Source organism: Eleginops maclovinus, chromosome 3, assembly GCF_036324505.1.
Source record: "Eleginops maclovinus isolate JMC-PN-2008 ecotype Puerto Natales chromosome 3, JC_Emac_rtc_rv5, whole genome shotgun sequence".
NCBI lineage: Eukaryota > Metazoa > Chordata > Actinopteri > Perciformes > Eleginopidae > Eleginops > Eleginops maclovinus.
The window spans coordinates 16,979,308-17,006,579 of NC_086351.1; the positions used below are offsets into that span (position 1 = coordinate 16,979,308).

The 27,272-nt window shown below is 39.8% G+C and overlaps 1 protein-coding gene across 1 annotated transcript in view; it reads left to right on the plus strand.

The window, feature by feature from the left end:
- Window positions 1–26,955, plus strand: part of grb10b (growth factor receptor-bound protein 10b) — a 60,210-nt gene extending 33,255 nt beyond the window's left edge. The window contains 13 exon segments of the mRNA XM_063878868.1: window positions 13,392–13,548; window positions 17,426–17,541; window positions 17,909–17,983; window positions 19,948–20,085; window positions 20,297–20,407; window positions 20,624–20,722; window positions 20,833–20,910; window positions 21,178–21,294; window positions 21,637–21,703; window positions 21,817–21,904; window positions 22,071–22,150; window positions 22,153–22,163; window positions 22,597–26,955. Coding sequence (XP_063734938.1) covers window positions 13,392–13,548; window positions 17,426–17,541; window positions 17,909–17,983; window positions 19,948–20,085; window positions 20,297–20,407; window positions 20,624–20,722; window positions 20,833–20,910; window positions 21,178–21,294; window positions 21,637–21,703; window positions 21,817–21,904; window positions 22,071–22,150; window positions 22,153–22,163; window positions 22,597–22,743 — 1,284 coding nt within the window. The 3' untranslated portion in view covers window positions 22,744–26,955.
- Window positions 26,956–27,272: the final 317 nt, after the last annotated feature.

Sequence of the window (27,272 nt, forward strand, 5' to 3'; positions counted from 1 at the left end):
AGAACATTCTCCTAGCTTGGCCTGTGTAATCCATGTCGTGCAATGGAAAAACCTATAAGAAGCCCTGAATGCAAGGCAGTTATAGCTAGTATATCCATTAATTTTCTCAGTCTAGGTCCTTGACAGTCTGTCCTCAGTGGTGCAATAGAGAGTGCTGTTATGTACTTACTTGGACACTGTGTTCCCATAGCTTACCCCAGTCGTTCTAGTGTGGGAACACTGATTTGATCACTGGGTTGCCAGATTTTGCTGGATTTACTGTACTTGGACTGGATGTCCTGTAGCTCACTGTGCTCAATGGTATGGCCGGATCCCCACAACCCTGTCTCTGCCTCTCGAGTCTGTGTTTCATTATCTTGATATTGGTCCGCCTATCTCCGTTACACTTGGACTGTATGTCAATGTCTTTCTGTCTTTCCCAAATCTTCCTCTGTCATCCGTCTACCCTTTGTCCTTTAACTCCAAACGTTTAGTCAACATTCCTGTTGATCTTAAGAAGTGCAGCGTGTCCTGTAACAAATTAGCTCACTAGAATACTTTTTAACACATTATGAAGTAAGACGCTTGAAATAGAGCATGGTGCCAGACGAGCAGTGAACGAAGGTTGGTTTGGCACTAATCATGTTAGCAAATGAGCCGTTGGTGCTCCGTGCCAGCATCGTGTCTAGTTTCACAGCTCTCAGTAAAATAAAGTACTACTGCTTTTTATATCTTCTGTTTAGCAATAACAAAATAATAACCTGTCATTATTCTTCAGAAGGAGACGGCTAAGTAGATTGTCTTCAAAGTCTAGGGTTATTCCAATATTGCATGCATTTTTTTCTAATTTTAAGAAATTATAAAGTTATGTTGCATCTATTTATAGATTTAGATATTGGAACAACATGTACAGACACATGTGTGGCACACAATCAGAATGTGATGATAGTTATACTAATATATTTGCATTGACTGTGTGTTGCTCCCATTCATTTTGTAAAAAAAAGAGAATATACACGTGCTGTGCACTCTTACCGTAGATCACATAATTTAAACATGTGGAATACATTTTTAGACGCCTACACTCAGCCTTACATATTTATTTTTGCTATAATGGTAACAGCTGTAATTATTTTTTCTTTATTAACTGTTTTTACATGTGTTCTGCAAAGGGCGAATACTTGTTGAGTTTTACTTAGTTTCCTTTTCTGTTTGATTCTAGTCTGAATGTATTTTTCTGAATCTGCTGGGCTACAGTATCCCAGAAGGCATCATTAACATTTTGCTCTAATGATGAAGATACTTATCAGTGTTTCACCTCATTTCATTTTTCCTCACCTCCCTTTCTCTCTGGATAAATGCTACTCCAGTCGAATTCAAAGCTGTGACACCTACTCATCAAAAAAGTTTCACAGTATCAAGAGTAGAGTACAGTCCTTAGTTCAAATGTAGATAATGAGCTGATGTTGTTATCTGCCTCCTTATCAGTGTGTAGAAATCATGCGTCCAGTGTTTTAATGAGCTGAAAATCATTACTCTTAGGTTCCCCTCACACTGCATATGTAGTAAATTGTGTATGCAACATAGGACTACCTGCTTATATTCCTTAACTTACTATGGGCAGGACCAAGTAACCAGGAGATCGTGGTGCAGTAATGAGAAGGACACCATACTTTCTCCCATTGCATCTTAGCGTTGTTCAAACTGCTGGAAATACTCTAAAATAGTGACGTTCTAATGTGCTACAGAATATGAATGTGCATACACTCTTATTGCTAGCCCCTCAGCAGGTGAAAAAAGTTGGTGGAGCATGAGCATGAAATTCCTAGTTAACGTATGCTTCTGGCTGTGTAAACAATGTGAGTTATTCTCTTAAAATGTATGTTAAACCTGCAGCAGCTGATATTTCTGAAGTAAATTATCCTCCATGTCAGTCCAAAGTTGTATGGCAAACATCGTCTTGTTTTCACATCAACATGCAGACACAGAGCAACTTTAGCATTTTGATGTTTGTGTACACCTGATGAATACAAGTTTAATAATCATCCGGATTTAGTTCTATTTTGGTCTACCATCATGTGAGAAAAACCTGTCTTTTTAGCTGATTACAAATGACACCACTACATGTCCAAGTAACATCTGAAGGTTGAGTAAAATATTAACCTTCTACACTTAAAGTAGCCATTCTATTAGCTGGAACGAAGGCAATAGGATTCAAACCAGAAACACCCGGTATATAAATGATGGGCAGCAATCCATCCCTCCTCTCCTTCGGAAGCATGCCATTCCTTGGCTGCCTCCTTCCTCAATGCTGGAAATACTCCGGGTCAAAGGGCAGATTTTTCCACTGTAAATGGAAAAGCAGATTGGAATGCTGTCGATGCCCAAACTGTTGGCCCCAATGTGTGGGAACGTCTGTGGGCGTGTGCACAAGCGTGTGTATTCGAAAGTAAGGGTGTGTTTGTGAGGCAGTTTGAGTTTTGTGTGTACCGTGTGAGCTCAGTGTATGCATGTGTGTCTTTACAAGCATGTGTGTGCATCTGTGATAGCTTTAGGCAGTTTGTTTATGTGTGTATGTTCTGCTTCTCATTGTAGCACTGATGTGTTCTGCAGGCCGCACTGTGCTGAGATCAAAGGTGACGCAGCGCAAGAAATCTGCCGGCTCACTCTTTGTGCAGCCGGCTTTCTTTTAAAAGGATCTTAAAGGGAAACACAGAAAACACACGTATTACGTAATCACAGCAGCTAGTCACGTTAACATGTTTTGTATGCAAGTTTGTGTGTGTGTGTGCAATGTTTATGCCACTGAGATTGTTTATGTAATTGTGATCATTTTTAACTGATGGGAATATAAATAAAACGCTCAACTCAATGGTTTATTAAGCTTGTGCGTGCATGCATCCATGTGTGTATATTTGATCCAAGCCTGCCTGCTGGCCTCCTTATTCCTGATATTACATATAGTCTCTGAACCCATACATGCACAAGTCATATACACACACACAACTCTCTCCCTCACACAAACACTTTCATGTTATTTGATACTCTTTGTTGCAGTGGTAAAGCGAGCATGCCGGCAGTACAGTGACCCTTTGTCAGCACACACATGTCCCTGCTCTCTTTCTCTTTCTCAAGCAGACCCATGCATCTCACACGTATGCACACACTGCATTGAGTGACTTCGTAGGATTTGCAGCATTCGGTGCTGTGAAATACAAATAGTTTGACTGCTGTTGAACAAATGCTACCTGGAGAAGAGACAGGCAGATTGTGGTCAAGTCTGGAACATCTCATGTGTCACGGCCATATTTATCCCCTGATGCTAAATGGAAACAAGCCTCGGCCTGCTACCGCCACACATTCGCACACAAACAGACACACACATACAGAAGGCCTGCTGTTGAATATTAAGGAAGGGCGTGATTAGTCGGAGTAAAAGCTCAGTTTAGATAACTAGGACTTTAAAGTTGGCAAAGGACTAAGCCACTTGGGAGAAGATTACCATCTCATAGTTCATGCATAAAGACCTTTGTGGTTAAGGGAAGTTAGATTTCCTAGAGGAATTTACTTTGTGGCGGACTCTTAGAGAAGTATCCTTTACACATAGACACAAACTGTTGGTTTCCTATTATATGATTCATTAATTTACACCCTTTTGTAAAAGTAAAATGGGTCAGTTTTATTGCAACCACTAAGCTTTCTGCAGCTAACATTGACTGCCTACGCTGTACCACAAAAATGGCATATTTTAAACACCATACGATAAAGATATAGATATAAAGTATTTGATTGCAGTGAAATAAGTAATTGAAAACCCATGGCCATGTCAGGCACTGTGTCTGTGTAAAGCACACATTGCGACTTAACTAAATACAACTCATGATCTCTAACTGCACATTTGTGCCTACTTGAAAAAAGCCATTCTTGATTCAGAGTATTATCATCTTAAAGTTCAAGGGATACAAAGCATGAGCAGGTATAGTCCCAAAGTAGTCTAAATAATGAAAGCCTATCAATAAATAAATACAGGAAGCCTCTAGATATCAACGTACATCAGGTTGTTTTTAACCCAGCATCAAATGATGTCATCATAGCTCATGTATTAGTGATAGATGGATGAGGGAATCCTTTTCAGAGCCTTTTAAATTGTTCAATGAGGTAATGGTATGAAAGTACCAGCTTTGAATAGTGGTTAATTATTAATATCCTACTTAATTCATTTCTGTATTGAATTCAGCTAAATAAATGTGTTCCATAGGAACCTGAATGGACCACCCAGATACAGGCCATGATGCACCTTTAATGGTCCATCCCTCACTGTGTGTCCCAGAAGGGAAGCAGTGTAAGATTAGAAGCCCCAACTTTCACCCGGCTAATAGAGCAGGATCCCATTACTCCTGCAGCTAATGGGGATCCGTGATGGTGTAAGCTCTCTCCTCCGTCTCTGTCTGTATATTTGAGATGCTCAGAGTATCAGGTGTGTGTGCTTTTGCATTTAGCTACCCTGAGCAAACCACTGACAATGAATGAACAGAATATTGATTTTAAAACTCTTTTGCACATTAGATACTGTAAGCCTGACAAACTTTGCTCACACATTGGTGGCCCCTTTTCGAGCACAAGCTTGTGAGTGTGCCCACCAATATGTGCGTGAATATTGGATATAGGTGTATACGCATGCGTTTAGGTTGATGTGTGCCCATGTGTTTCACAAAGAGAGCAATGTGTTGCTGCCTGTAGCCATTTCATCTGGCCAAAGCTGAACAAAGCTGCTGGACTCATGTAGGTCATGGAGACTGCATATCCCTCTCTCTATCCCCCTCTCTCTCAGGAAAGTAGGACAGCTCAGATTTCTGAAGCTGCTGCTCCGAAAAGATGGGAAGAAAGAGGAAAAAAGAAGAATAGAGAATGACAAATTTAAAAGCTGCTAATAAAGAAATATTTCCATGTACCAGGACAAAACACAGCAAAATATATGATCTGCTCAACTGTTAAAATGTTTCTCCTTTTGTAACTTGGATAGTGCTTTTGTGTTGATATTATATCAAGAGAAAGCTCACAGTAATACGTCAGAGACAAATGAGAGAAGAAATAATCTATTTCCCGGCTTTAACAGGTTTTTCTTCATACCTAAATTAATTTAAATAATATAATACTTTGGTATTTACTGTCTTTTTTATTTGAAGCCTAAATAACAGAGCAAACACAAAAGGAAGAAAAATATACAGTAATGATGTTACAGATTTAGCTTTGACATTTAGTCTTCAAAGTTCTGATATTGAAATTCAGAGGAATTTGGAGACCTGATACAAAGAGCTCAGATAATGGGATTTGTTTTAGAGGAAAGAAAGGGGGCAAGAGAGACAGACACAACTGTGGCGCTGTGATCTTGGCATCTCAAGAGAAAACTCTGTGTTGTTTGGGACACTTTGTACAGATCTGAGGCACATACTGTTTTCCTTTGAATGAGAAATGATTGTTTGTAGTTGACTGTAATGCTAGAAGTCCTTTAAGGACCTGTAGATGTTTTCCACTTCATAAATATGTGTGTTCCTCTTCATATTATTTGTTTTACCTTTAATATTAATGTCATTGAATGAATAGCGGTTATAGTGGTTATACTGTATTTATTATCACATAATTATTACTTTTGTGTACATTGATATTTTGCTGCAATCTGACAGTTTTAAATAAAATGTACATTTGAGCAATACAATCTATCATGTAGTTTTGGTCAACTTGCCAACAAGTGGACTATTTCCAGTATATTGCCAAAATCATGCCACTGATTTCCTCCTTTGTTTGCCCAATCACATTTCCCCTGCCCCATCCTTCTGCCCCCCTGCTGTAATTGGACAATGGCTCCAAATCAGCAGTGGTCTGAAAGGACATTTGCCGCCTGGGGTTTCCTGGCAATCGGCCCTAGTACACAATTAAGCATCCGCCCCCACTTTTACTCCTGTTGGTAAAATATTTGACTCCATGCGGGATGTTTCTCAGCAGGTAGTCTCAATAAATGGGGAAGAGATTGTTCTTGTATCATCGTAACCCTGTCTAGAGGGACTTTGAGAAGTGTGTGTCATAAAAACGCTGTGCATGTGCACATTTAAATAACAAGGATAGGTTTTACATTTGAACCAACTGGTGATAATTTGAATTTCAAATGAATCATGAACAAGTAAGAAGGATAACAGGGCAACTGTTTAGGGATGACTTAGCAATGGACTTGCCGTGTTTGTTCTACGCAAAGTAGGAAATGGAAGATGAGAAAAGTAGCTTGATCCACAATTCTTCGATTATGGACTTATGACTGAAACAGAAATAGCTGTCTGCGAAGTTTGGCGGTGCAACCTAATTTTGTACAGATCTTTTTATCTTGGTTTGAGTGCGAAAACCTTTTATTTTCAAAGAAGCACACTTTGCAATGCAACCACTATGTATAACCAAACCACACATTTAACCTCACGTCTATCATAAAAACACCTAATATACACATACATTTTTTGTTCTGGCTTTTCCGAAAGTCTGTCTTAAAATGTCCTGATCTGCATTTCTAATTGAATTTGAACTTGCTCAGCTCAAATAACTTTGAATCTTCGATAAGTCTTAAAACCCTGAGTCGTTGTTAAGACTCCATTATTTACAGACTGAGCAGCTCTGTGGGATAACTATCTCCCCAATATGCAGCGTATGGTTTGATGCATGGCTACACAGTGGCAGTGATGGCAGTCTGCCACCATACATGACTTTGTATTGTCAGTGTGCTCTGGGAGTCTTTCCCTCCTATACTTCTCTCCATACACCACTCTCTCTCTCTCTCTCTCTCTCTCTATTTCTATACCATCCCTCCCTTCCTTTCTGACCAACCCCCCCCCCTCTGTCCCCTGCCTACTAAATCCCTTTCTGCCTTCTTTTGCTTCGCTGAGCCCAGATAGGCCTCTATGTCTTGGGACTTAATTTGACACGGTAATTGGATGACAAGGGACAGTTCACCGTCTCTTCCTCATGAGTCAGCAGAGTTTTCTTGGCTAGTGCCTCCCACCACTGCTGACTACAGGCGCTGAGTGGGGACGGCCAATAGTCCGAGGCCAATTCAGGTTTTTGTGTCTCCATCTCATCATCCGGACGTCAGTTTCCAAGGGCGGCCGAGACCACACACAGCACCACATTACAGTCTGATGGGCTTTATAGAAAGTACTTGTTAATGGGAATATGAAGCAGGGGTGGGTCGTGTGAGCCAAACCAGCTTTTCAATGGCTACAGTTCTTTTTAGGCAACACCAATAGGGATTTAGTCAGACGTAGACGGAGCAGATATATCTAAATGTTGACAGTTGAGCGGGTTGTCTAGGCAAGACTGATGACCTCCAAAAAGCAAGCCCATTGTCATTTTCTATTCAGAAAGACATGTAGCATCATTCAAAAAAATAAAATTAGGTGGAAATGAAAACTAGAATGTTTGAAATGAAGAAATGTATAGATTTATTTATATTTTCCAGTGAATTGATAGCTTGAATTTCATTCTGACCTGTTTCTTTTATAGTTATCAACAATGTAATGTTTCATAACTCATCTTTCTCTGTATTGGAAAAATAAAAGTAAAAATGTATCCTGATTTCTGCTCATTCATTCAAGTCTTTCTCCAGGGAACAATCAATATAATTTCAGTATGCTATTGAGCATGCTGCTACCAACAAGCATTTTAATCCGATGTTGAGGTTATAAATGGTTAAGGTTCATTTGAGGGCTGTGGTTCAGTTGAGGGTAGGCCATAATTGTACACAGCCTGAAGGCTAAACTAAGAACAAGAACATCCCAGTGCATGTTAATAATATTACCTAGTGGGTGGAAATATTATCCTTGTTGCTACGATATTTAAGGTGGTGTTGACAACAGGTTAGAATTTACATATGCATATTTTGTGAAAGATTGTTCTTGCTTATGCTTGATCACTGACTTTCCTCCTGTTATTCTGGTTGTTTTTACCGGTTTCAAAACATTGCCTGCATGAAATGTGTCCTGATGTGTGCGCAGGCTTCTACTGTATATACCAAATGGCTAATAGTCTTTTAGAACTGTGATCTGCCACAGTAACTCCTATCTGATGTAACGGTTTGCAATGTGTACGTAATACCAATGGACCTATTTTTAGACCAGCAGCCAATTCTCAAAAAGATGGTTGTGTGTGTGTTGCTGGTTGTGCACACACACACACACACTTAGTTACATACTTGAATTCGCACAAAGCACGTTCTCATACAGATGTGTTTACTTTTTCTTTGTCTGCGTGTGCCTGTTCCTGTCTTTGCTGTGTGTGTGTGTGTGTGTGTGTGTGTGTGTGTGTGTGTGTGTGTGTGTGTGTGTGTGTGTGTGTGTGTGTGTGTGTGTGTGTGTGTGTGTGTGTGTGTGTGTGTGTGTGTGTGTGTGTGTGTGTGTGTGTGTGTGTGTGTGTGTGTTGCCTGAGGCTCGCAGTCTCTCCCTGGGGGATTACATCACAGGGCAGTTATCAGACCTGAGTCATCAGAGAGGTTGAGAGGCTGTTCTTCTCTGTGCCTACATCTAAATGAGGACATACTTCAGCACATTGGAGATAAAGACTTTCTTTATTTCTATTATTATTACAACTACTTTTCTTTATTGAACTGACCTGTTCTCTTGTCTAATGTGTGAACCGTTATAAAACGTATAAAGTAAAACTACTACTTACTCATTTGTGTGCAACATTTTTTTTACTTCTTTCTTTCGTTTCTTCTTTCTTTCTTCTCTCTTTTAAAATATATGATCCTACTTTATGCGCCTCCTAACAAAACTGTCCTTTGCCTTTAAGTAGAAGACTAAGAATTAGAGTAGGCCAGTTAAAATGTGTCACTCTGCTCTCATCTCCGTCTGCTTTCTAATTCCTTCCTCTCACAAGGCAATCTAATGATTTCCCACACAGCAAGATAACACTTCCTCAGCTAAGAATCACTTCTCATCCAAATCCATCTACATTTGGTCATTGCCCTTATCCAAGTCATGTACACTCTGAGTTGATCAGTATCATCTGTCACAGCTGAGGTGTTTCTAATAATGTCACAAGGAGATACTTTTCTGATGATTCATGCTGCTCCTGGCAGATGCTACTTTTTTTTACTGTTTTTCCTTTCGGCTTCCTACACTCTGTCCTGATGTGCATCTGGACTAGCTCAGCCTCTTTGTGTTTCTGATCACCATACTTACAATAGGTTTGTTCATAACTTGCAGCATGTTATTCTTAATGTACTGTATGTCCTTTGTACACAAACCCTTACCTCTGATTGGGGATACCATTTGACAATTGTGTGAAATTGTAAGTCTCTACTTATCCATAGAATGAAACAGGACTTTGCTTAGGAATGGCGGGGATTTCCATATTTATATTTATCTTCTATGATTTTGTATTTGTTACAATTATTTTTCAGTTTTTTCAAATATTGAATAGTCAATCCTCCCTGCACTTTACTGCAAGGGCGTCATGTGACTTAAGGTACATTTTATTTCCATGATCACTTCTGTTTGCAGTGTCAATCTGACTAACAAGTAATAGCTGCCATTCCAGTGACAGGATGACGATCCCTCACTGGCAGGCAACTTGCAAACCCTGCCAAACTGAACCCTTTATGCTAGAAGTTCTGCTGCTGCCACATGTTGCCCGGCAAAATGGTTATTTTGACAATTACTACTAACTATGGCATTACATCTAGTTAAAAATGTCTTGGTCATGAGTTAAAAAACACCTGGAGCTAAAGGGCCTTGAACTTAACTTTGGATATACCACAATAGTTTTGGTAAAACAAACTTTTGACCTCACCTCTGGATTATGATAATCCTGCAGTCATTTTGTTGAATAGAAACCTGTCATAATAAAACCAGGACAGGTCATAAAAAGTTGTTTGATTAATATCTGTCAATGGAAAACATGACGATGTCCCAAAATAACTATTTCAAAACGTAAATTGTTAATCCTATTGTCATCAATCATCAAAAGATCTCCAAAACCTTCTGACAATTTCAATTCTGTGTCAAAAAAGTTGAGGTCATCCCTATTGAACAACTTCGAAAACCTGTATCGCAGCATGTGTGATGTGTGCATCCTTCCTTGGGCTTTCCCCTCCGGCTGACTAACTGTGACGTACACGTGGGTGTGTGTCTGTGTGAGTGTAGTGGCAGGAGGGGGGTAGGTGGGAGAGACAGACAGCTGTGCAGGCCAGATCTGTAGTTAACAGTAGGAAGCATTCACACTACACATTCTGCTGCAGTGTGTCACCAGACAGTCTTTCTCTTTCCCTCTTGCTGCTGCTTCCCACTCTTTTCCCTTCACTTTTTCTCGGCTGCCTGTTTCTCCCTAACCCATACACACACCCTCATACGTGACTGTGTGCATGTGCACTTACACACACACAAACTTTTCTCTTTTTTTCCCCCCTCCCCCAGCCACAAACTCCCCCTTTCCCTTCCTTCCTCCCTCCCCAAACTTTCTGCTATAGTAAATGAAGAAGTATCTCTTTTACCACTATTTCCTCCTTCCTTCTGTGGAACTGTGCTGATTCCTGGATTACACCTCACCCACACATGCACAAATACTCTTCCTTCTTCTGAAAAAAAAAGTAGGAAAACCAAGAAAAAGTTGCTTCAAAGTTGAGTAAAGCTGTTCTCGCCTCTCCCAGACGGGGTGTGTCAAGGCTTTTGTCTGTCTGATGCCGTATTAAATATCGGAGTTAAAAGGAAAGCTGGGGGGGGGGGCTGTGTGCATGTGTGTGCAAAAGTCTCCAGGATTTTTGTTCTTTAGTGAGAAAGAATGTTGGCATGAAGCATGCCACCAGGGGAGGAGTAGAAGGTCTGAGTGCTCAAGTGCTGCTCCAGGTTTGTTTCATTTCATTTGCTCTGTAATGAGTCTTGTTACTGCTGTAAGAGGCAGGGAGATCAGACTGGGGAGTTCAAAGTTAAGCCACAGGGAGGGAGGAAGGGAGGGAGAGGATAAGAGAAGCATGGAAGAAGAAGAAAAAAAAACAACTATAAGCCAACAAGCCCTCACTTGAAAACTTCTGAACATTTTGGAGACAAGAAGGGCGACAAAGAGAAACCTTTCTACTCCTTAATTGTCCTTTCTTCCTTTTCCTGCTCCACCTCCTCCTCACTGCCCCGCACCCTTCTCAAATGAAAACTCTCGCTCAGAGCACGGCAAAGAAATTGAAGCAGAGAATCTTGCAAGAGGTCTGAAAAAGTTGGCTGTGCCTGTGTGTGTGTGTGTGTGTGTGTGTGTGTGTGTGTGTGTGTGTGTGTGTGTGTGTGTGTGTGTGTGTGTGTGTGTGTGTGTGTGTGTGTGTGTGTGTGTGTGTGTGTGTGTGTGTGTGTGTGTGTGTGTGTGTGTGTGTGTGTGTGTGTGTGTGTGTGTGTGTGTGTGTGCCTAGGTCTGTGTGGGAATGATTACATCAGCCTGCTGCAGCCTTATGATTGGTTGGTGAGCGTGTGGTTTGATTCAGTGTGCCTCGGAGCCCGTGGCTGAGGCTGTAACCCTTTGTGAGGGGGAGAGAGAGAGAGGGAGAGGGAGGGAGGGACAGACGGACGGACGGAGGGAGGGAGGAAGAGAAAGAAAGATAGTTGTCAGACTCAGCCGGCTCTGGAAGCACTGTACTGTACCTGCTGCCATCCGATCACTGACTGTCTCTGTGTGTCTGTCCTGTGAGCTGCAGCTTTAGGTCACACAGACAGTTGTTATTTTTTTGAGACAGAGCCGGCGGCCTACAAAGACTTAAGGACTGACTGTCTGCAGCCTATTTGACAGGTAGCACAACTGTCAACTGGCGCCACTCAAATCTGTATCTCTGGAGGATACAGAGCTACACCACTGAACGCTTTTTGTCTTAGTGTGTATATGTGTGTGTGTATGTGTGTGTGTGGGGAGCCAGGCTCACTCCAAAAATGCCTTCGTGTTCCCCGGACTGCTGCCTATTGCGGGCCGAGGTAAGACCGCTCTCTTCTTGTCTCTTATCTCTCCCTGTGTGTCTCTGCCTTTCCTTGCCTCCTTCTCTTTTTCCGTTTCTCTTTGAAGTACTGCTATGATTAACCAGGGGCGAGACATGGAATGTGTAAATATCTTAAAGGCTGAAGACAATTTCTCCTTTTTGAGATGTGTGCACAGCAGTTTAAATAAGGCGTCAAAAAGGACAGCGGTTTTGAATGATTGTGGCTCTTCTGTCTTTCTTCTACAACATTTTGGACATGTTAGGCCCTTCAGGCCTGGTTCATACACACTGTGATGCTACAGGCTTCTTCTTTGCCCTCCAAAGGAACAGAATTTCTTTGTATTGTCATATATTATGTGGGAAGTAGTGTGCATACATGACATGCGTAGGCTTAGTAAGCTGGATTCCTGTGTAGGCTAACAAGGCTGGATTTCTCTTCAGGTTAGGGAGGCTGTTTGTGTTGCCTGTGGGACATGGGATTGTGTGGTTACCTTTCAGAAAGCAACAACTATTTACTAATGGTAATTTGGGATGGGAAATACAATTCCTTGATGTTTTGTTGTTCTCTAACAAGTCAAGGCTCCCAGTAAATAAAATAATATATCTGGATGTAAATGGATGTCTCTTGAGATCTTAGAATGTAACCTACTCAGAGCCTGATGCACTGTTGCTACACAGTTTATCAGTGTACTGGCCAGTAGTAGCTTATTATGTATCTGAGTATGTATTTGAGTCAGTATTATTAATGTAATCTTAAATAAAAATGAGTGTATTTCCTGTGTCCACAAATTTAGAAGAAAGAAACACTTTTTCAGTAAGCTATAATTAGAAACACCATGCTAACTTCCTCTTAAGCTACAGTACAGTATCCATTTGGTGTAGACTGCCCCTCTTTGTGTTCACAAGGGCAGATGCTTGTTATGAACTGCAGTTTATTTGCTTCTATATTACACCAACAACTGCTTGTCTGTGATTTCTAACACTACAATTGCTACATAGTTTTGAATGTCTGTTCTTTTCTATTGTGTGCTATAATTACAGGCCTGTGGATTCTATATTGTATGGGACGCGATATGATAAATACTGTGCTAGTGTTTGAAGAAAATTACTGGCTTCACCCACCTATTAGGCCGAGTGTTCAAAAAATGGTTTGTGTTAAATGACTTTATCGTAAGTTCCTTCTGGGGTTACCATAAAAATGTAAATTCAAACCATCTCATGCTAAATTTATCCTCGCCAGCTGTAACAGTCTATTAATCTTTGGCTTCATTTTCATTACATCAAGGACACCCTTATAACTGGTTTGACAGCATTTATGTCCTTTTTTTAGGATTTCTTTTTTGAAACACTTCTGTCTCTAGTTTACCAAACTTCATTAGAATGATCCCTCTTAATATAAGTCGACTCAAATTATATTTTCTCCTCCTAGATTGTGAAGATCTTCAGTGAAGACGGCATGGGTAAAGTGGTGGAGATCCCAGCAGACATGACAGCCAGGGACCTGTGCCAGCTCCTGGTTTATAAAAGCCATTGTGTGGACGACAACAGTTGGGCACTTGTTGAGCACCACCCGCTGCTAGGACTAGGTAAGGGGCAGAGCCCTGCTGGCTCAAATACACACACAAACACACAAATTCGCACACACAAAGAACATCGACAAACTGTCACAAACCCGCACAGAAAATCATGGATTTTGGGTGGGCTGAGACTTGCAATACAATCACTGACTTACACAGGTGCATTCACATAAATGTATGCATGAATGCATTTTTGCATACTTTGGTAGACAGGCGCATATTCTCACGCAGGCATGTTTTCAAGCATGAGTAGATGCACATGCTTTACAGAAAATGCAAACACAGAGCCATAATGTCCAGTGATCTAATCACGTCTAACACAGTGGATGTGTAAAAGGTTAATGTAGCAGTGCAGTATGATACATACGAGGCAGGGAAACTGTTTCTTGTGGGTTAGTGTTAGGGTTAGACAAATATTAAGCTGCTTATCATTAAAAATGTAGGTTAAACATAAAATCTGCCTGTGCAGAGCAGAAAGTTGCACGGACGATTTTCTGACTTAATATTTAGGAGAACATTTTAGTTGAGAAAAGAGAAAGTAATGTGCAAACTGCCTGAGTTGAGAGTTGCTGATCCAGTTTCTGGGTCTAGTTTATAATATGCTTGAAGCATAATAAACAATTATGTTAATTTAAGATCAGTTTCCAAAGTTATTGCAAGAGCAGCATTTCTGTACGTCGAGAAAGCCTTCCTTAGAAACAAGCACTGCAATTGATAAATGTAACAGCCCTGGAGCCTTAACTAGAGACTGATAGCTTGATAGATGAACAGTAGAACTACTTTTTTGGAGTAATTATCGTGCAGAAGATGATTGAATATGTTATTGTGCTTGAATTGGGATGAAGGGAAAAAGATGAATCCAGCATATGAGAAGCTAAAGGTAGAGAAGGTAGTAATGTGATGCATCATGACATTCATTACAGATAAAACCATGCAACTGATGAACAAAGTAACCAAACCTTGGCTGGCTTTTGCCTCTCTGTGTCAGAGTTGGTGTAATGCTATCGATCCAGTTCTATAAATGACACTGCAGAGAGGTGATGGAAAAGATTGATGGAGAGTTTAAAAGGCCATGTTTCACTTTAAAGTTTCTTTAGAGCAAGAGCAGCATTACCACCAACACCACTCCCCTTAAAATAGAAGCCCTCAGTGCATCAGACACAGACCTCATGATTAATGCAGCATTATAAGGTCAAAGTCATGATACTCAGGAATGAGGAACAGTATTCTATGCAGAACATCACATTTGATTTTACAGATTTTTTTGTTGCATTTGAGTTGGCCTGACTTTAGCATGAGGTAGAATGTGGCAGTAGATTCTTCATGGATTCAGGATTTGAGAAAGTGGAGGTCGCTCACTGAGTTTGGGATCCTTGTACCAATTTGCAAGGAAAAGTAGTCTTAGAAACCCTTGATCAACCCGAGAGTAGAGCATCTTTTTATGTGTTGCTATATTACCACGGAAGAGTGTTTCTATTGGGCTGATTTTGTGTTAGACTTGGCAGTATAACACTACGTTTGAAAAGCTGTGGTCAGCTGAACGTTAGAAAACCCAACCTCCCCCTGAGGAGAGGGCGATTATAAAGCACTTATGGAAGACAAGTTGAGCCTGTGCTCATGTCTTTACAGTTTAACAGATGTGGGAGAGGAGGGGGTGTAGTTTTATTTAGTTTTCCTGGTAGTGTACATACTGCAGGAAGAGACACGGTGGAAAAAAAGTAAAATTCTGCTGTCACAACTAACAGAGTTTGCTTGCCTGATGTGCTGTCCTGTGAGGAAACTCTTTGAAAATAAATTTGCATTATTCAAAGTGCAGGTCCTAACACTCTCGCCTAATATTTCACCATCCATCATGATCTGATTACATTTCTCATCAATGCTGCCAAAAGGATGCTGCCAAACACCACTGGGCTTGTTGTAAATGACATCACTCTTGGCTCAGAGTAACTTCATTCTATTATAGCCCTTCTTCTATTCCGGCGCACCTGCTCTGCAACCGTAATCCTGCCATATTTTATGTTCAGGAGTTTCAGAAAATGGGATGTGATAAAGCAACACTGTGCTGACTATTCAATTTCAAAAGGTTATCCATTTGCGTTGAGTTTGTGTCCACAACAAAATGATCAAAACTTTTTTTTAAATTGCTCATTACACAGTTTGTAGTGTTGTTGTAAATGTTGAATTCTATTTAACTGTATGTGTTACCCCGCTGTGCATTGTATGGCATATTCTTTACAATCCTTACATATTTCAACCAATGACCTGGCTTAGTTGAAACTCTCATAATACAAATAACTTTAACTTTGATTGTTGCATTGTGGTTGAATTAGTTATTTGTGTAGTACTGATGTTTTTCTTCTACTGGTGTGTATACTGTACAGTATGTTCATGGAGCCACCTAAGAAATAACAGTTGTCGTAAATGAAATGAATTGTTTCAATCATACTTGAAATCAAACTGTATCTGCTGATATGTTGTACCTTCTCAAAAACATTTGTATGGTTCTGCAGTTTGTGAAAGTACTGCTTGTGTATGTACGTGTTCATACGTGTGTGCACAGACTGTACGTCTGCACTGCACATACATGTTATGTGATCCTTCATGTGTGCACATGTGGTCGGGTGGTAGACGAGAATAGAAGTTTCAGAGAGACCCGAACAATAGCGTGTTTGAATAGAGAAGCCTATTCCCGTACATTGCTGCCCACTTGCTTCTGCGCTGCTGAATGGGATGAAATGGCCCTTTGAGATAAGCAACACTGACCTCCACTTGTCAACCCCAAAAAGGTTAACAACTCTGGGACAGTGAGGTAGTGTTGCCAGGGTGAGTCACTGTCACGAACACAAGTGACTCATCAGACAGGCGACAAGATGAATCGGAGAGAAAGAGAAGAGTCGTGACAGTGTCAAAGAGATTGTGACGGAGAGGGAAGAGAGGCAAAACATGAAATGAGATAATGATGAGAGCTGTACGGTCAGACTTTCTGAAGTTCTCTATTCCGCATCAGAAAAGCGATATCAGAGCAAACATTGGTATTGCAGCAGTTAGTTAAGCTGAAGCATTTTAATTAGATCTACTGGGGAAAGGAAGGATGTATTTTATTATAGACGTGTCAGAGAAGACTTGTAAGGCTGTTGGAATTGAGTGAGTCATGACCGGTCGTCGAAGCATCGGCAGTCATAGAATATAAATCAGCAGGACCTCTGAGCACGTCCATACAAGGACACACTTTTAGGTGAATCACAGCCTCTTTTGCTCAATTTGAAAGAGAAAAGCTGATCCTCAGTCACAACTCATGTGATGAGTAGATACCATTGAACCCAGCCTGCATTTCTAAATATCCTATCAAACTGCTGGTCAAATGATACGTTTAGAGCATTTAGTACCATTGTGGTTGATTATTAGGGTTAGATATTTGTATCTATTTTGAAAAATCTATTTTAAAAACGTGATGGTGTTTTGTTAGGTCTTTGCTTTTATAGGCTGGGACACCTCTGCAGCACAACCATACTTTTTTTGTAATGGTATTTCGACACACTTTTAAAATATTGCGCTTTCCATCAAATTCTGATTAATTGATTAATGGCCAATCTTATCATGGTGGAAGCAGGCATATCCATAGATGGTGTTAAAGTCTTTCCGTTTCATTTCCGTGTGTTTCTTGACTTTTTGTTTCTTTAATCATAAAATCTTCAAATATATTTCCCACGGCGCTTGTGTAGCTTATTCAGAAAAATATTAATCTTCAAGTCTACAGAATATTGTTATATTAATGTTCATTTTATAATTAGTTTGACTATTTCGTAATAGTTACAGGATATTGTATGGAATAATAAATGCTAACCTCCTTGCTTGTTGTCGTTCCTCTCTCTGCCTGTCACCTCAGAGCGCTGTCTAGAAGACCATGAGCTGGTGGTTCAGATCCAGGCCTCTATGAATAGTGACAGTAGATTCCTCTTCAGGAAGAACTATGCCAAATATGAATTCTTCAGAAACCCCCTGGTAAATTCCTTATTTTTAAACATTTCTTATCATGTTGTGTCTCTTTCAGTGTTGTCATAAAATAAAAAGAATTACAGCCACAGCTACTCGTGGACTGTGTCTTTGCCTTTTTTTCATTTTGTAACGATTCAAGTTGTAATTTGCTCTAAAGAGTGGCCTAAGAAATGAAAGACATTTTCTTGGAGTGCTTCTCTAGGATTGTGATCCTGTGAAATATTATGACAGCTGACCGTACTAATGAGATTTGTGCAATGTTTTCTTCCCCCTCACAAATTCCTACCTAATAATTAACCCATATTTATTGTCACAGTCACTAATATTCTCCCTCTCTCTGTCTCCGTCTCTCTCGTCTTTCTTCTTCCCCCAGACATTTTTCCCTGAGCAAATGGTTGCATGGTGCCAGGAAACCAACCGTACGATTCCACCGTCTCAGCTCCTCCAGGTATGAGCAGTGCACACACACGTTTCCCTCTCGGTCCCTCTCTAAGTCTCTCTCCTCCTCCTGACACGCACAAAGCTTACTTTACCTCCGAGTCAGCACCCACTGCATACTGTACAATCAAGCTGACATACCTCACCTCTGACCCTTAGACAGGGTGTCTCGTCAGAGCCTGCAGTAATAACTACCGTTGATCCGCTGTTGACACATGACTGTCTCGGCACACGCACCGCAGGCCTCACACTTGCGATGGATGGAATTAGGCAGTCAGAAATAGAACATACAGTTCCCTCGTGTACCTACCGTATGTTTGCACAGCACAAATTCACACCTGTGTGTCTTAATGCTTCTTATCACAGAGCACTCATGAGCCGTCCACTGCTTTCACAAAAGAGATGAAGAAAAGTCTGGGAGGAGACCAGACAAAAAGATTCTCAGGCTTTGTTCTTAATGGAAGGAGGGTTTACGTGCAGTCTGGCTCTCCTGTATCAAGTAATGGAGCTGTCATAGACAGAACCACAAGTGGAATCCATCCCTTCATCCTTGCCACTCACAGAAAGCTTTTAACTCCCCTGCTGATCATACATGCGTTATGCTCTACATAGAGGAGTCAATAAATGAATGGGGAATGCGGTGAGCCTGAGTTGTGCAGGAATCCCCAGTGTTTGACTTATTCTAAACACAAGATCTTTGCACTCAATTAGAGTGCTGTCCAAACCAAGAGGGCTTCTGACCGAGCTCAACCAGGTGTTTGCAATATTTGCCATTTATGCAAGAAACACATGTCAAAGCGAAGTAGCAAGCAGTAGAGCCTCAAACAGAAAGCGGTTTTGAATGAACGTCGCGTGTGAGCGTGTGCTCCAAAAAACTCAGAACTTGCTCATGCATGAGGCCCACTGCGGGGTGTTTCCAAAACACTGGGGAACATGTGCTTTAAATACAGAGTCCTCTGGAGCAGTTTGCCTTCAAGCCACAAGCCACAGATTCCAAATCACCTCTAATAGCCTAACCTGCCACTTCATGGTGTGATATTTTGGGGAAAAATAGAAACCACAATTCAAACTATTTCATACACCTACTCGACAACTTACACATCCAATCGGAATGCACTTTATGTTGATGTAATGCATGTGCTGTATCTCTACACGAATGCATTTTGCATAACAATATTAGAATAACAATGCATAATGTTGTCTTCAGTATTTAAAATTGAAAATATGAATTTGTGCTGCTTAAAGTATAGATGAATTATCTATATACTAAGTTTGTGTATGTATACACACAAGCCAATTACAACATCCTGTCTGCCTTCCTCAGCCCTCTTCAAGACTCTACACCCTTAAAATTGTTCAGACAACAGCAAAATGTCTTGCCTCATAGTGGTTGCTACCGATTTGTGTAAGCATTCATCTGTCAGTTTTGCACCGATGCAAGGCGCCCAGATGACACTGTTCTTTGACAAAAAGCAAGTGCCTCCCATCTGTGATGCCTCTACAGATGGTGTGCGCTTCAGCTTATAGTATCTGAGTGTGTGACCGGGACATAGAGCTTATATGCTTCAGATGTGATCTAACATTGCCCTCCGGAGGCTGAGGGCCCTTGATGGAGGACATTATAGAGAGAATAAATAGTCCAACCAGACTGACCTGTTGTATTTACACCAGGCCTCAAATCTCGCATCTCCTTTTATTAATTGTATTATATATGTATATGTCGTAATTTATCCTATCTGATCTCTGTTGTTCCTTGTCTTTATTTGTCACTTTTATGGGTATAGCTGTCTAGGGATGGATTGATGTTTAGCTGAATTTGTTTGTTCAATAATAAGTACATTTTTTTCCATGTCAAGAAAAACACATTGATTCAGCTTTCTTCCAAAATATATTATAGTACAACGATATTTTCCAAATATGTCTATACTGTAGATGCATGTGCTAATTCATTACTCCCTTCCTTTCCTCCCTCAGAACTTCCTAGCGACCAGCAGCTGTCCAGAGATCCAGGGGTATCTGTATGTGAAGGAGGTGGGAAGAAAATCCTGGAAGAAAGTTTACATATTCCTGCGGCGCTCGGGACTCTACTGCTCTACAAAAGGAATCTCAAAGGTAACAAAAACTCAAACTTAACTTTGTAACTACAGTCTTCATTTATCATAAAATAATCGAAAGCTGTATAATTTAAATGTTATAGTTTCAACATCGTTAATGTCCAGACGAAATGTTATCACCTTCTAATTCAACCGTTTTGTTAATGGAGGTCTCTGCTCATGTCTGTGTCTGTCTGTCATCTCACGACTTTCATTATTTCTGTCTCCAGGAGCCCAGACATCTACAGTTTCTAGCAGACCTTGAAGACAGTAACATCTTCACTGTCACCACAGGCAAAAAGCAGCACGGTGCACCGTCAGACTACGGCTTCTGTATCAAGGTGAGTGACATAAAGCTGATTTCCAATGAAATGTTATGAGGTGAGGAATGATTGGTATGTGTTTCTTATAAGAATGGTGTACATATAATAACTGTTAATGAAACTGTATATTTATATTTACATTGTGATGTTATTGCATTTGTATTATTGTTGGGGTGCTGGTAGTGTATATCATGAAGTATCCATGTTCTCATTCCAACAAATGTTTATTCACAGCCCAATAAATGTCGAGGGGAGCTGAAGGAGTTGAGGATGCTGTGTGCGGAGGATGAACAGGGCAGGACGTGTTGGATGATGGCCTTCCGGCTCTTTAAGGTAACACCATAATAACTTTCTTATATAACAATGTGTTTGATGAGGTCCACCCCACACTCATTAGGAGTTTCTATAATGTTGCTTAACAAGCTTCTTCCTTTGCTTTACAGTATGGAATTCTGCTGTACCAGAATTACAAGATTCCCCAACAAAGGAAAACATTACTTTCACACTTCTCAGCCCCTGTGGTAAGTTTACTGATCAACTTTAATTTTACGAACTAAATAAGCAAAATACTATTTGTGTGTGAATGCTATTGATATGCATGCACTAGGAACAGCTGTTGATATTTGTCTGACAAGTTTAAGAAAAAGGGCATTTACCTTTACATGTACCGAAAACCTGTACCCCCCCTCTCTTTATTGCTCTGCCTTTGTTTGCAGTTGTACATACCTGCACTTGCCTTCCGGCCTTCGTATTCCAACATTTGACTGTTGAACTCTGTCTCCCCCTAGCGGAGTGTATCGGAAAACTCCCTTGTGGCAATGGACTTCTCAGGGAGGATAGGCAGGGTGATTGACAACCCTGTAGAAGCTCAGAGCGCTGCCATGGAGGAGGGACATGCATGGAGGGTGAGACACAGCGTCTGTTAATAATGTGAAGCCAACCTTTTATAGGTCACTACAGATGACTATTTATTTTTGCTTATCTATTCATACAGGGCTAGTTTCCCTCTGGTTGTAGGTGTTGATTTTTTTGTCTTCAAAAGATGTTTTAATTTTTATAAAATGTAAGAAGTGTAACATATATGGGAAAATTGATTTAAATGGATATGATATAATCCACTGTTGAATTAGCCCTTCTTTAAGAATTGTGAAACCCCGCCATCATGCATTGAAAAAGCTGCAGTAGAATAAGCCAGCAGATCATGAACTTATCCCAGTTGTTTTGTCTATTTGTGGCATCTCTCTCAGAAGAGGAGTCAACGAATGAACGTATTAGGATCCCACAGTCCTCTGCACCACTCCTCACTAAGCTCAGGTAAACACAAAAGCATTTACAAAGTTCTTGATCTTGTTCTTTCACACATTTTCTGTCTGTTAAAGAGTATTTAAGAGGTATTTTAAATATATGTTTTCCATTATTCTCTGCAGTCATCCACATAGCTCAGCTGTGGTTCCACGGCAGGATAACCAGAGAAGAATCGCATCGCATTATCCACCAGCAGGGACAAGTCGATGGGTAAGGGATCTGGAGCTGAAACACATTTTACACATTTGCTTTCCCTATTAACTGAGTCTGGAGAAAAAGAACCATACTGATAAGTTTTTTATTTATATTTTTCCTGACTTTAAATAAAGTCAGTGGATATCTTTTTCACAGTGTCTTCCTTTGTCTTGTTTCACAGGTTGTTCCTGCTAAGAGTCAGTCAGAGTAATCCCAAGGCGTTTGTGCTCACGTTGTGCCATCACCAGAAAATCAAACATTTCAGATACTACCGGTATGCATTGCCTAGTTTTTGATTTCCTTTTTCTTTTAATTAAATAGTGGTAATTGAATAGTGAATGTATGTTATTTTGAGAACTTTTGAAGTATCAATAAATCGCTTGAGACATGTCAATTTAAAATAAAGGCAACATTGACCTTGATGGTTGATCAAAATGATTTATGTTAAAAGTTCTATAGATAATAGTCTTGCATCTGTTAGCCCATTCACTATATTTTTTATAACTTGAATTAAAAATGTTGCTCAAATCCAGCATCTACAATGTAGGAAATCAATATAAAAATATCACTTTAAGTAATATTGTAATACTTGATTTATTGCTTACAAGTCCGAAAACGTAAAAGCATTGTTATAGTCCTTTTAAAAAGACTTATATTTTCTTTTCTGTTTCTGCGTTGTGTCCCTGCTTTCCCCATGACTCCGGCAGTGTGAAGAGGATGGCCAAATCTTCTTCAGCCTTGACGACGGCTCCACCAAATTCACCGACCTGATTCAGCTGGTGGAGTTCTACCAGCTCAACAGAGGAGTGCTGCCTTGTAAACTCAAACACCCGTGCACCTTTGTGGCCTTATGACATCTTCAGATCACCTGACCCCATGACTTGACTTGACTCTGCCTAAAACAAACAAAACAACAAGATAGCTTCCTGTTTGTGTTCTGTTTTTTATCTCCACAAGAAGCTGGTGAATTTACTGATGTTCCGTGGTCATTTTATTTTGGCGTGAGTCGAAGACTGCTGAACCGTTGGAATCCTTTTGCATAAATGTTGGAGGAGTCGGACTGACAAATTGCTCACAAGGTTCCTCGCTCGAGGAGAGAACAGATAAAGGAAATGAACACTGCCCTTTGTGTCAGTGCTGTTGCAAAATGTTCTACAATCTTGCTACCCATAGTCATCAATAAGCTTGGACACACAGTGAACCTCAATGTTTTATCTCACAGCTCAAGCGTAGACTGTGTTTCCTTTCAACTGGACAATCAGCAGGACTACTCTCTGCTCTCCGAGAACAAACTGTTATCTCGTTCAAGTCTTCATCAAACGTCCTCAAAAAATAAACTGTTGATGGAGAGTTGATTTCTCTTTAGTTTTGCACTCTGGAACTGGGAGTTGCCTTTGATGCTGCATGACTTCTCAGCTGTCTTAACTGTGAGAAGGTGCCAGCGCCCTCTAGTGTCATAGACTTGTAAGGACATGTCAAAATGGACGATATTTAGAATCACCAGAAGAGTGTCGCTTTTGGGGAGAGAGAATTTGTCAAAATCAAGCTAGCTGGATTCTCGCTTAGAAAAAATCTGTGGACCTGCATTGTCAGCCCTCACAGAAATGCTCATCTCTCAGCACACAGGGTTTCTTTTGTTATTGATGCATTCATTGTTTTGTATTGCTATCAATAGTGTCTCTAATAGTATATTTTTTTAAAGTCCCCATTTTGCATTCTGGATATTTGCAACGCTTCATTATGCGCATGCTACAATAGGGTCATTCTATTGCATGCTCCATTTCCCTAAAGTATGTCCGATTGTAACTTCCATAAAAATAGAAAAACATTTACGGGAGGGTGTCAGGGAGAAATAACAAGTAATAAAGCTAGAGGATGTTTAGAACCATGTAAACAGATCTGTTGCTTGGAAAGTGGGGAAGGGATTCAGGTATTTATTTGGAGGAAAAGTGTACGTGTACCCATGTGCAGTAGTTCACTGCAGGCAAAGGCAAGGTGAGAGTATCAACATTTGATTCAATTCTCCTGCACAGGGGAGAATAACCACTAGCATTTCCTTCAGGTATTTTTCAAGGAAACAAAATAATTACATCAGTTCTGTTCTGTCCTGTCCTCATTTCATTGTTGTCCCACCAATGTACCTCCTGTGAGATACAGTTAGATATACATGTGGCTAGAAACTTGGTTAAGTGTAGGCTCTATTCATTACATTACATATAATGCGGCCTTGGTCTGCCTGGAAGTACCTGTGTGTACTGACACATCACATATAAGCCTCTTGCCCACTGCACACCGCCTCTTGAATTCAGGCAGAATGTTTAAGAAAAGTAAGCTACCGGTTTGGCAAAAAAATATAATCAGAGAAGCTTACAGAAAAGATATCTGCCTCTCCATATCCATCTCTTTCTTTTCTCAGCCTGTCTAACTTGGTGTCATCACACTTTCATCAGCATGTCGTGAAGGTACACTGAATATTGACCTCTACATGACGTGTTTTTGATTGGCAAAACTCTTACGGAGTTAGGTTGAGGGTGACAGGAGAAAATAGACTGTGTTTTATAGTTGTGCCACACACTTTTGCCATCACAATCTGGGAAATCTCTAGAAACTCACATTTTAAGTTGTATGTAGTCAAAGCTTTGGTGTCAGCTGTGGTTTGGCCACCAGCCAGCAGACCATCAGATATCCATTTGTTCTTACCTGTAATGCAAAATCAACAGCCATGATTTATTTACCTGCAGGTTATCTCAAGGTATGTTGGTCCTCTGTGATGCAGATAGCCTCACCATATTAACTCTGTGCATGGTCACCATATTTATCTAAGATGCAATGACTCAATCATTTTTTTTAAGTATTCTTGCAGCAAAATGTATTTATTTATCTCGATGTGACTGATTACTTGAAATTTTTCGATTTCTTTTTTTCTCTGCGCTGTTCTGTACTGTTTTTCTATTGTCATTACCATGAGATGATTGACCAGTGTGATATACAGAATAATTGTTATTATTGTAATGAGATAGCATCTATTGTTTTTTGTTTTTGTTTATTCAAAAACTATTTTGCCATCATAAATACTTGTTATGAAGTGATGTTTTAAAGCACACCATAGTTTTAACATCATTCCAGTAGATGTCAGGTGGAATGTTGTGATATTTTTAAACAAAACCGAGTTTCCCAAAGCATTATCAATAGTTTTGTTCCTGCTTTGTCATTTCTCACAGACCTTTGAAATATCTTCTGTTAACATTTTAACCCCCTTGTGTTCAAAAGCCTCAAGTGCTCTCATCGTCACTTTATTGTGGTGACCTAAACTAGAAAAATAGTAATGATTTAAAGTAGTCACACATGTTTTGGGAAACTCGGTCAAGCAACATTCTCATAATCTACTGTTTAAACACCTTGCCTTGAAAAAAGATTTGTAGAAATGTAGATTTAGAAACAAAGCCCATAACTTTCTAATTAGATGAGATATAATTAAAGAAATGCATAACAGCAATCCCTGCACACATATGGACGCAGTAAGGCATAGTCACTACTTTAATCCCCTTAAAACTGCAATGAACAGGACGTGGATTATTCCATACCGATATATCAAAACACTCACCAGAGCACCGACCTTCTTTCAGCAGAATAAGGAATCTTAATTTGGCAGATAGGTTTTATATCATTTGCATGAATGTGGATTTTGAGTTTTTTGTGTAGATATAATGTCACTGATGTTTGATTTGTTTATATTTTTAAAGAATCTGGACAACATAACAATACATACATAATTATGTAGTTGCTGAAAGTCATCTTTCTAAATTCCAATCTGACTATCCGAGATTCAATTCAGCCCAATTGTCCTCAAAGTTCAATATTTTATTATTTTTCCTGAATGACGTGAATGGTAGCAGATGTCAACCTGTGAGGGTTGAGTGAGTATTTGTATATCCACAGATGGGAAGTAACTTCAATTAGTGAACACCTCCACGTTTTTATACTTAACAGAAATGAATGTAGCTGGGTTGCTCAGGGTTGACTTGGAGCGTGGTAAAAACTACTGGTCCATCAGCTCTCTTGGACTGGTATGTACATGATGATGACCGATTCATAAATATTTTAGTTTTCTTAAACTCTCAGTGCACCACCATTCTGCTAGTTGTGAAAACTTGATCAATATCCCTGCAGAAAATGGAGTAAACTCAGTGCTATATAAAAAGTACAGTTGACAGTGTTGTTTGTTTTATTGTTTAAGCCTAAAATAATGGCCCGGTTACCTGAGCTGATTAAAACCCTATCTCTAACAATGTTACCTATTTAACCTCAGTTATCACATGTGACCACTTCATCAAATCCTCATATTTCGAATTAAATCGGCAAAATTGTAATGTTATCTGATGGATTTAATCCGGAAAAATATATACTTAAAAATATAAATACAATTCCTATTAGAGAAGGGCAAAATCAGTTCTGGTTGCCAGGTAACACAACAATGGTGCCTCTGATAACTTCTCTCTTCTGCACAAACTAGATCTGACATGTGGACCAAAAGACAGACAAAGCTAGCATTCAGAGGGGATGGTTCACACTCAAAAACATAGCAATATTAATATGTCATTGAAAAATTCAACTCAAACACAGAGAAAACGCCCCCTGAATGATTCTGGTGGATGGTAATTGAGAAAACTGCTTATGTTTTCAGATTATTTTTGGATTTGGAAGTGAATTAGCCCCAATCCTGCAAAAGTGGATTAATCAATTATCATCTTGACTCATGCATTTTCATTATGTTGTCACATTGCAAGATCCGTGGCTGTACAAATGAGTAAAGTTAAAATATATATATGAAAATATAAACTATTATGTATTTCAGGGAATGCAAAAAAAGAAAACAGTAACTTATCTCGTTTTTTCAGAGAGAGCTCCTGTATTCGAAATGTGCTTTGCTTAATTCTGTAAATAGTTGAATGGCTTATACATTTTAATTGTAACCTTTTCAGGTATTTTTGTACAAATAAGGGACTGATATATTCTGTTTATTGTAATTAGAATAAAACATTAATACATTGATATAAAAACCTCAACTCTGTTTGTCTTTTTCTTCTGTACAGTGTTGTATAAACCGTACTTCATGTGCACTGCTTTTTCTAACTATTGTTTGTTCAGATTCAGGTGTGATTAGAATCTGAAAACAATAGGTGTTATTTTGGGTCAAGTACACAGGTCTATGGTATACATCTGTCTATTGATTTAGTTTAAGTTATTTTTGATGTCTTTGCATGGTACAATGCTACGGTGGTGTATTGCTATCACACTAAAAAAAAAATAAGGCTCAGTATCAAGTAATTACGTGAAAGTTTCTTGTTATAACAAGATCTTTTTCACGTTTAAACAAGATAAG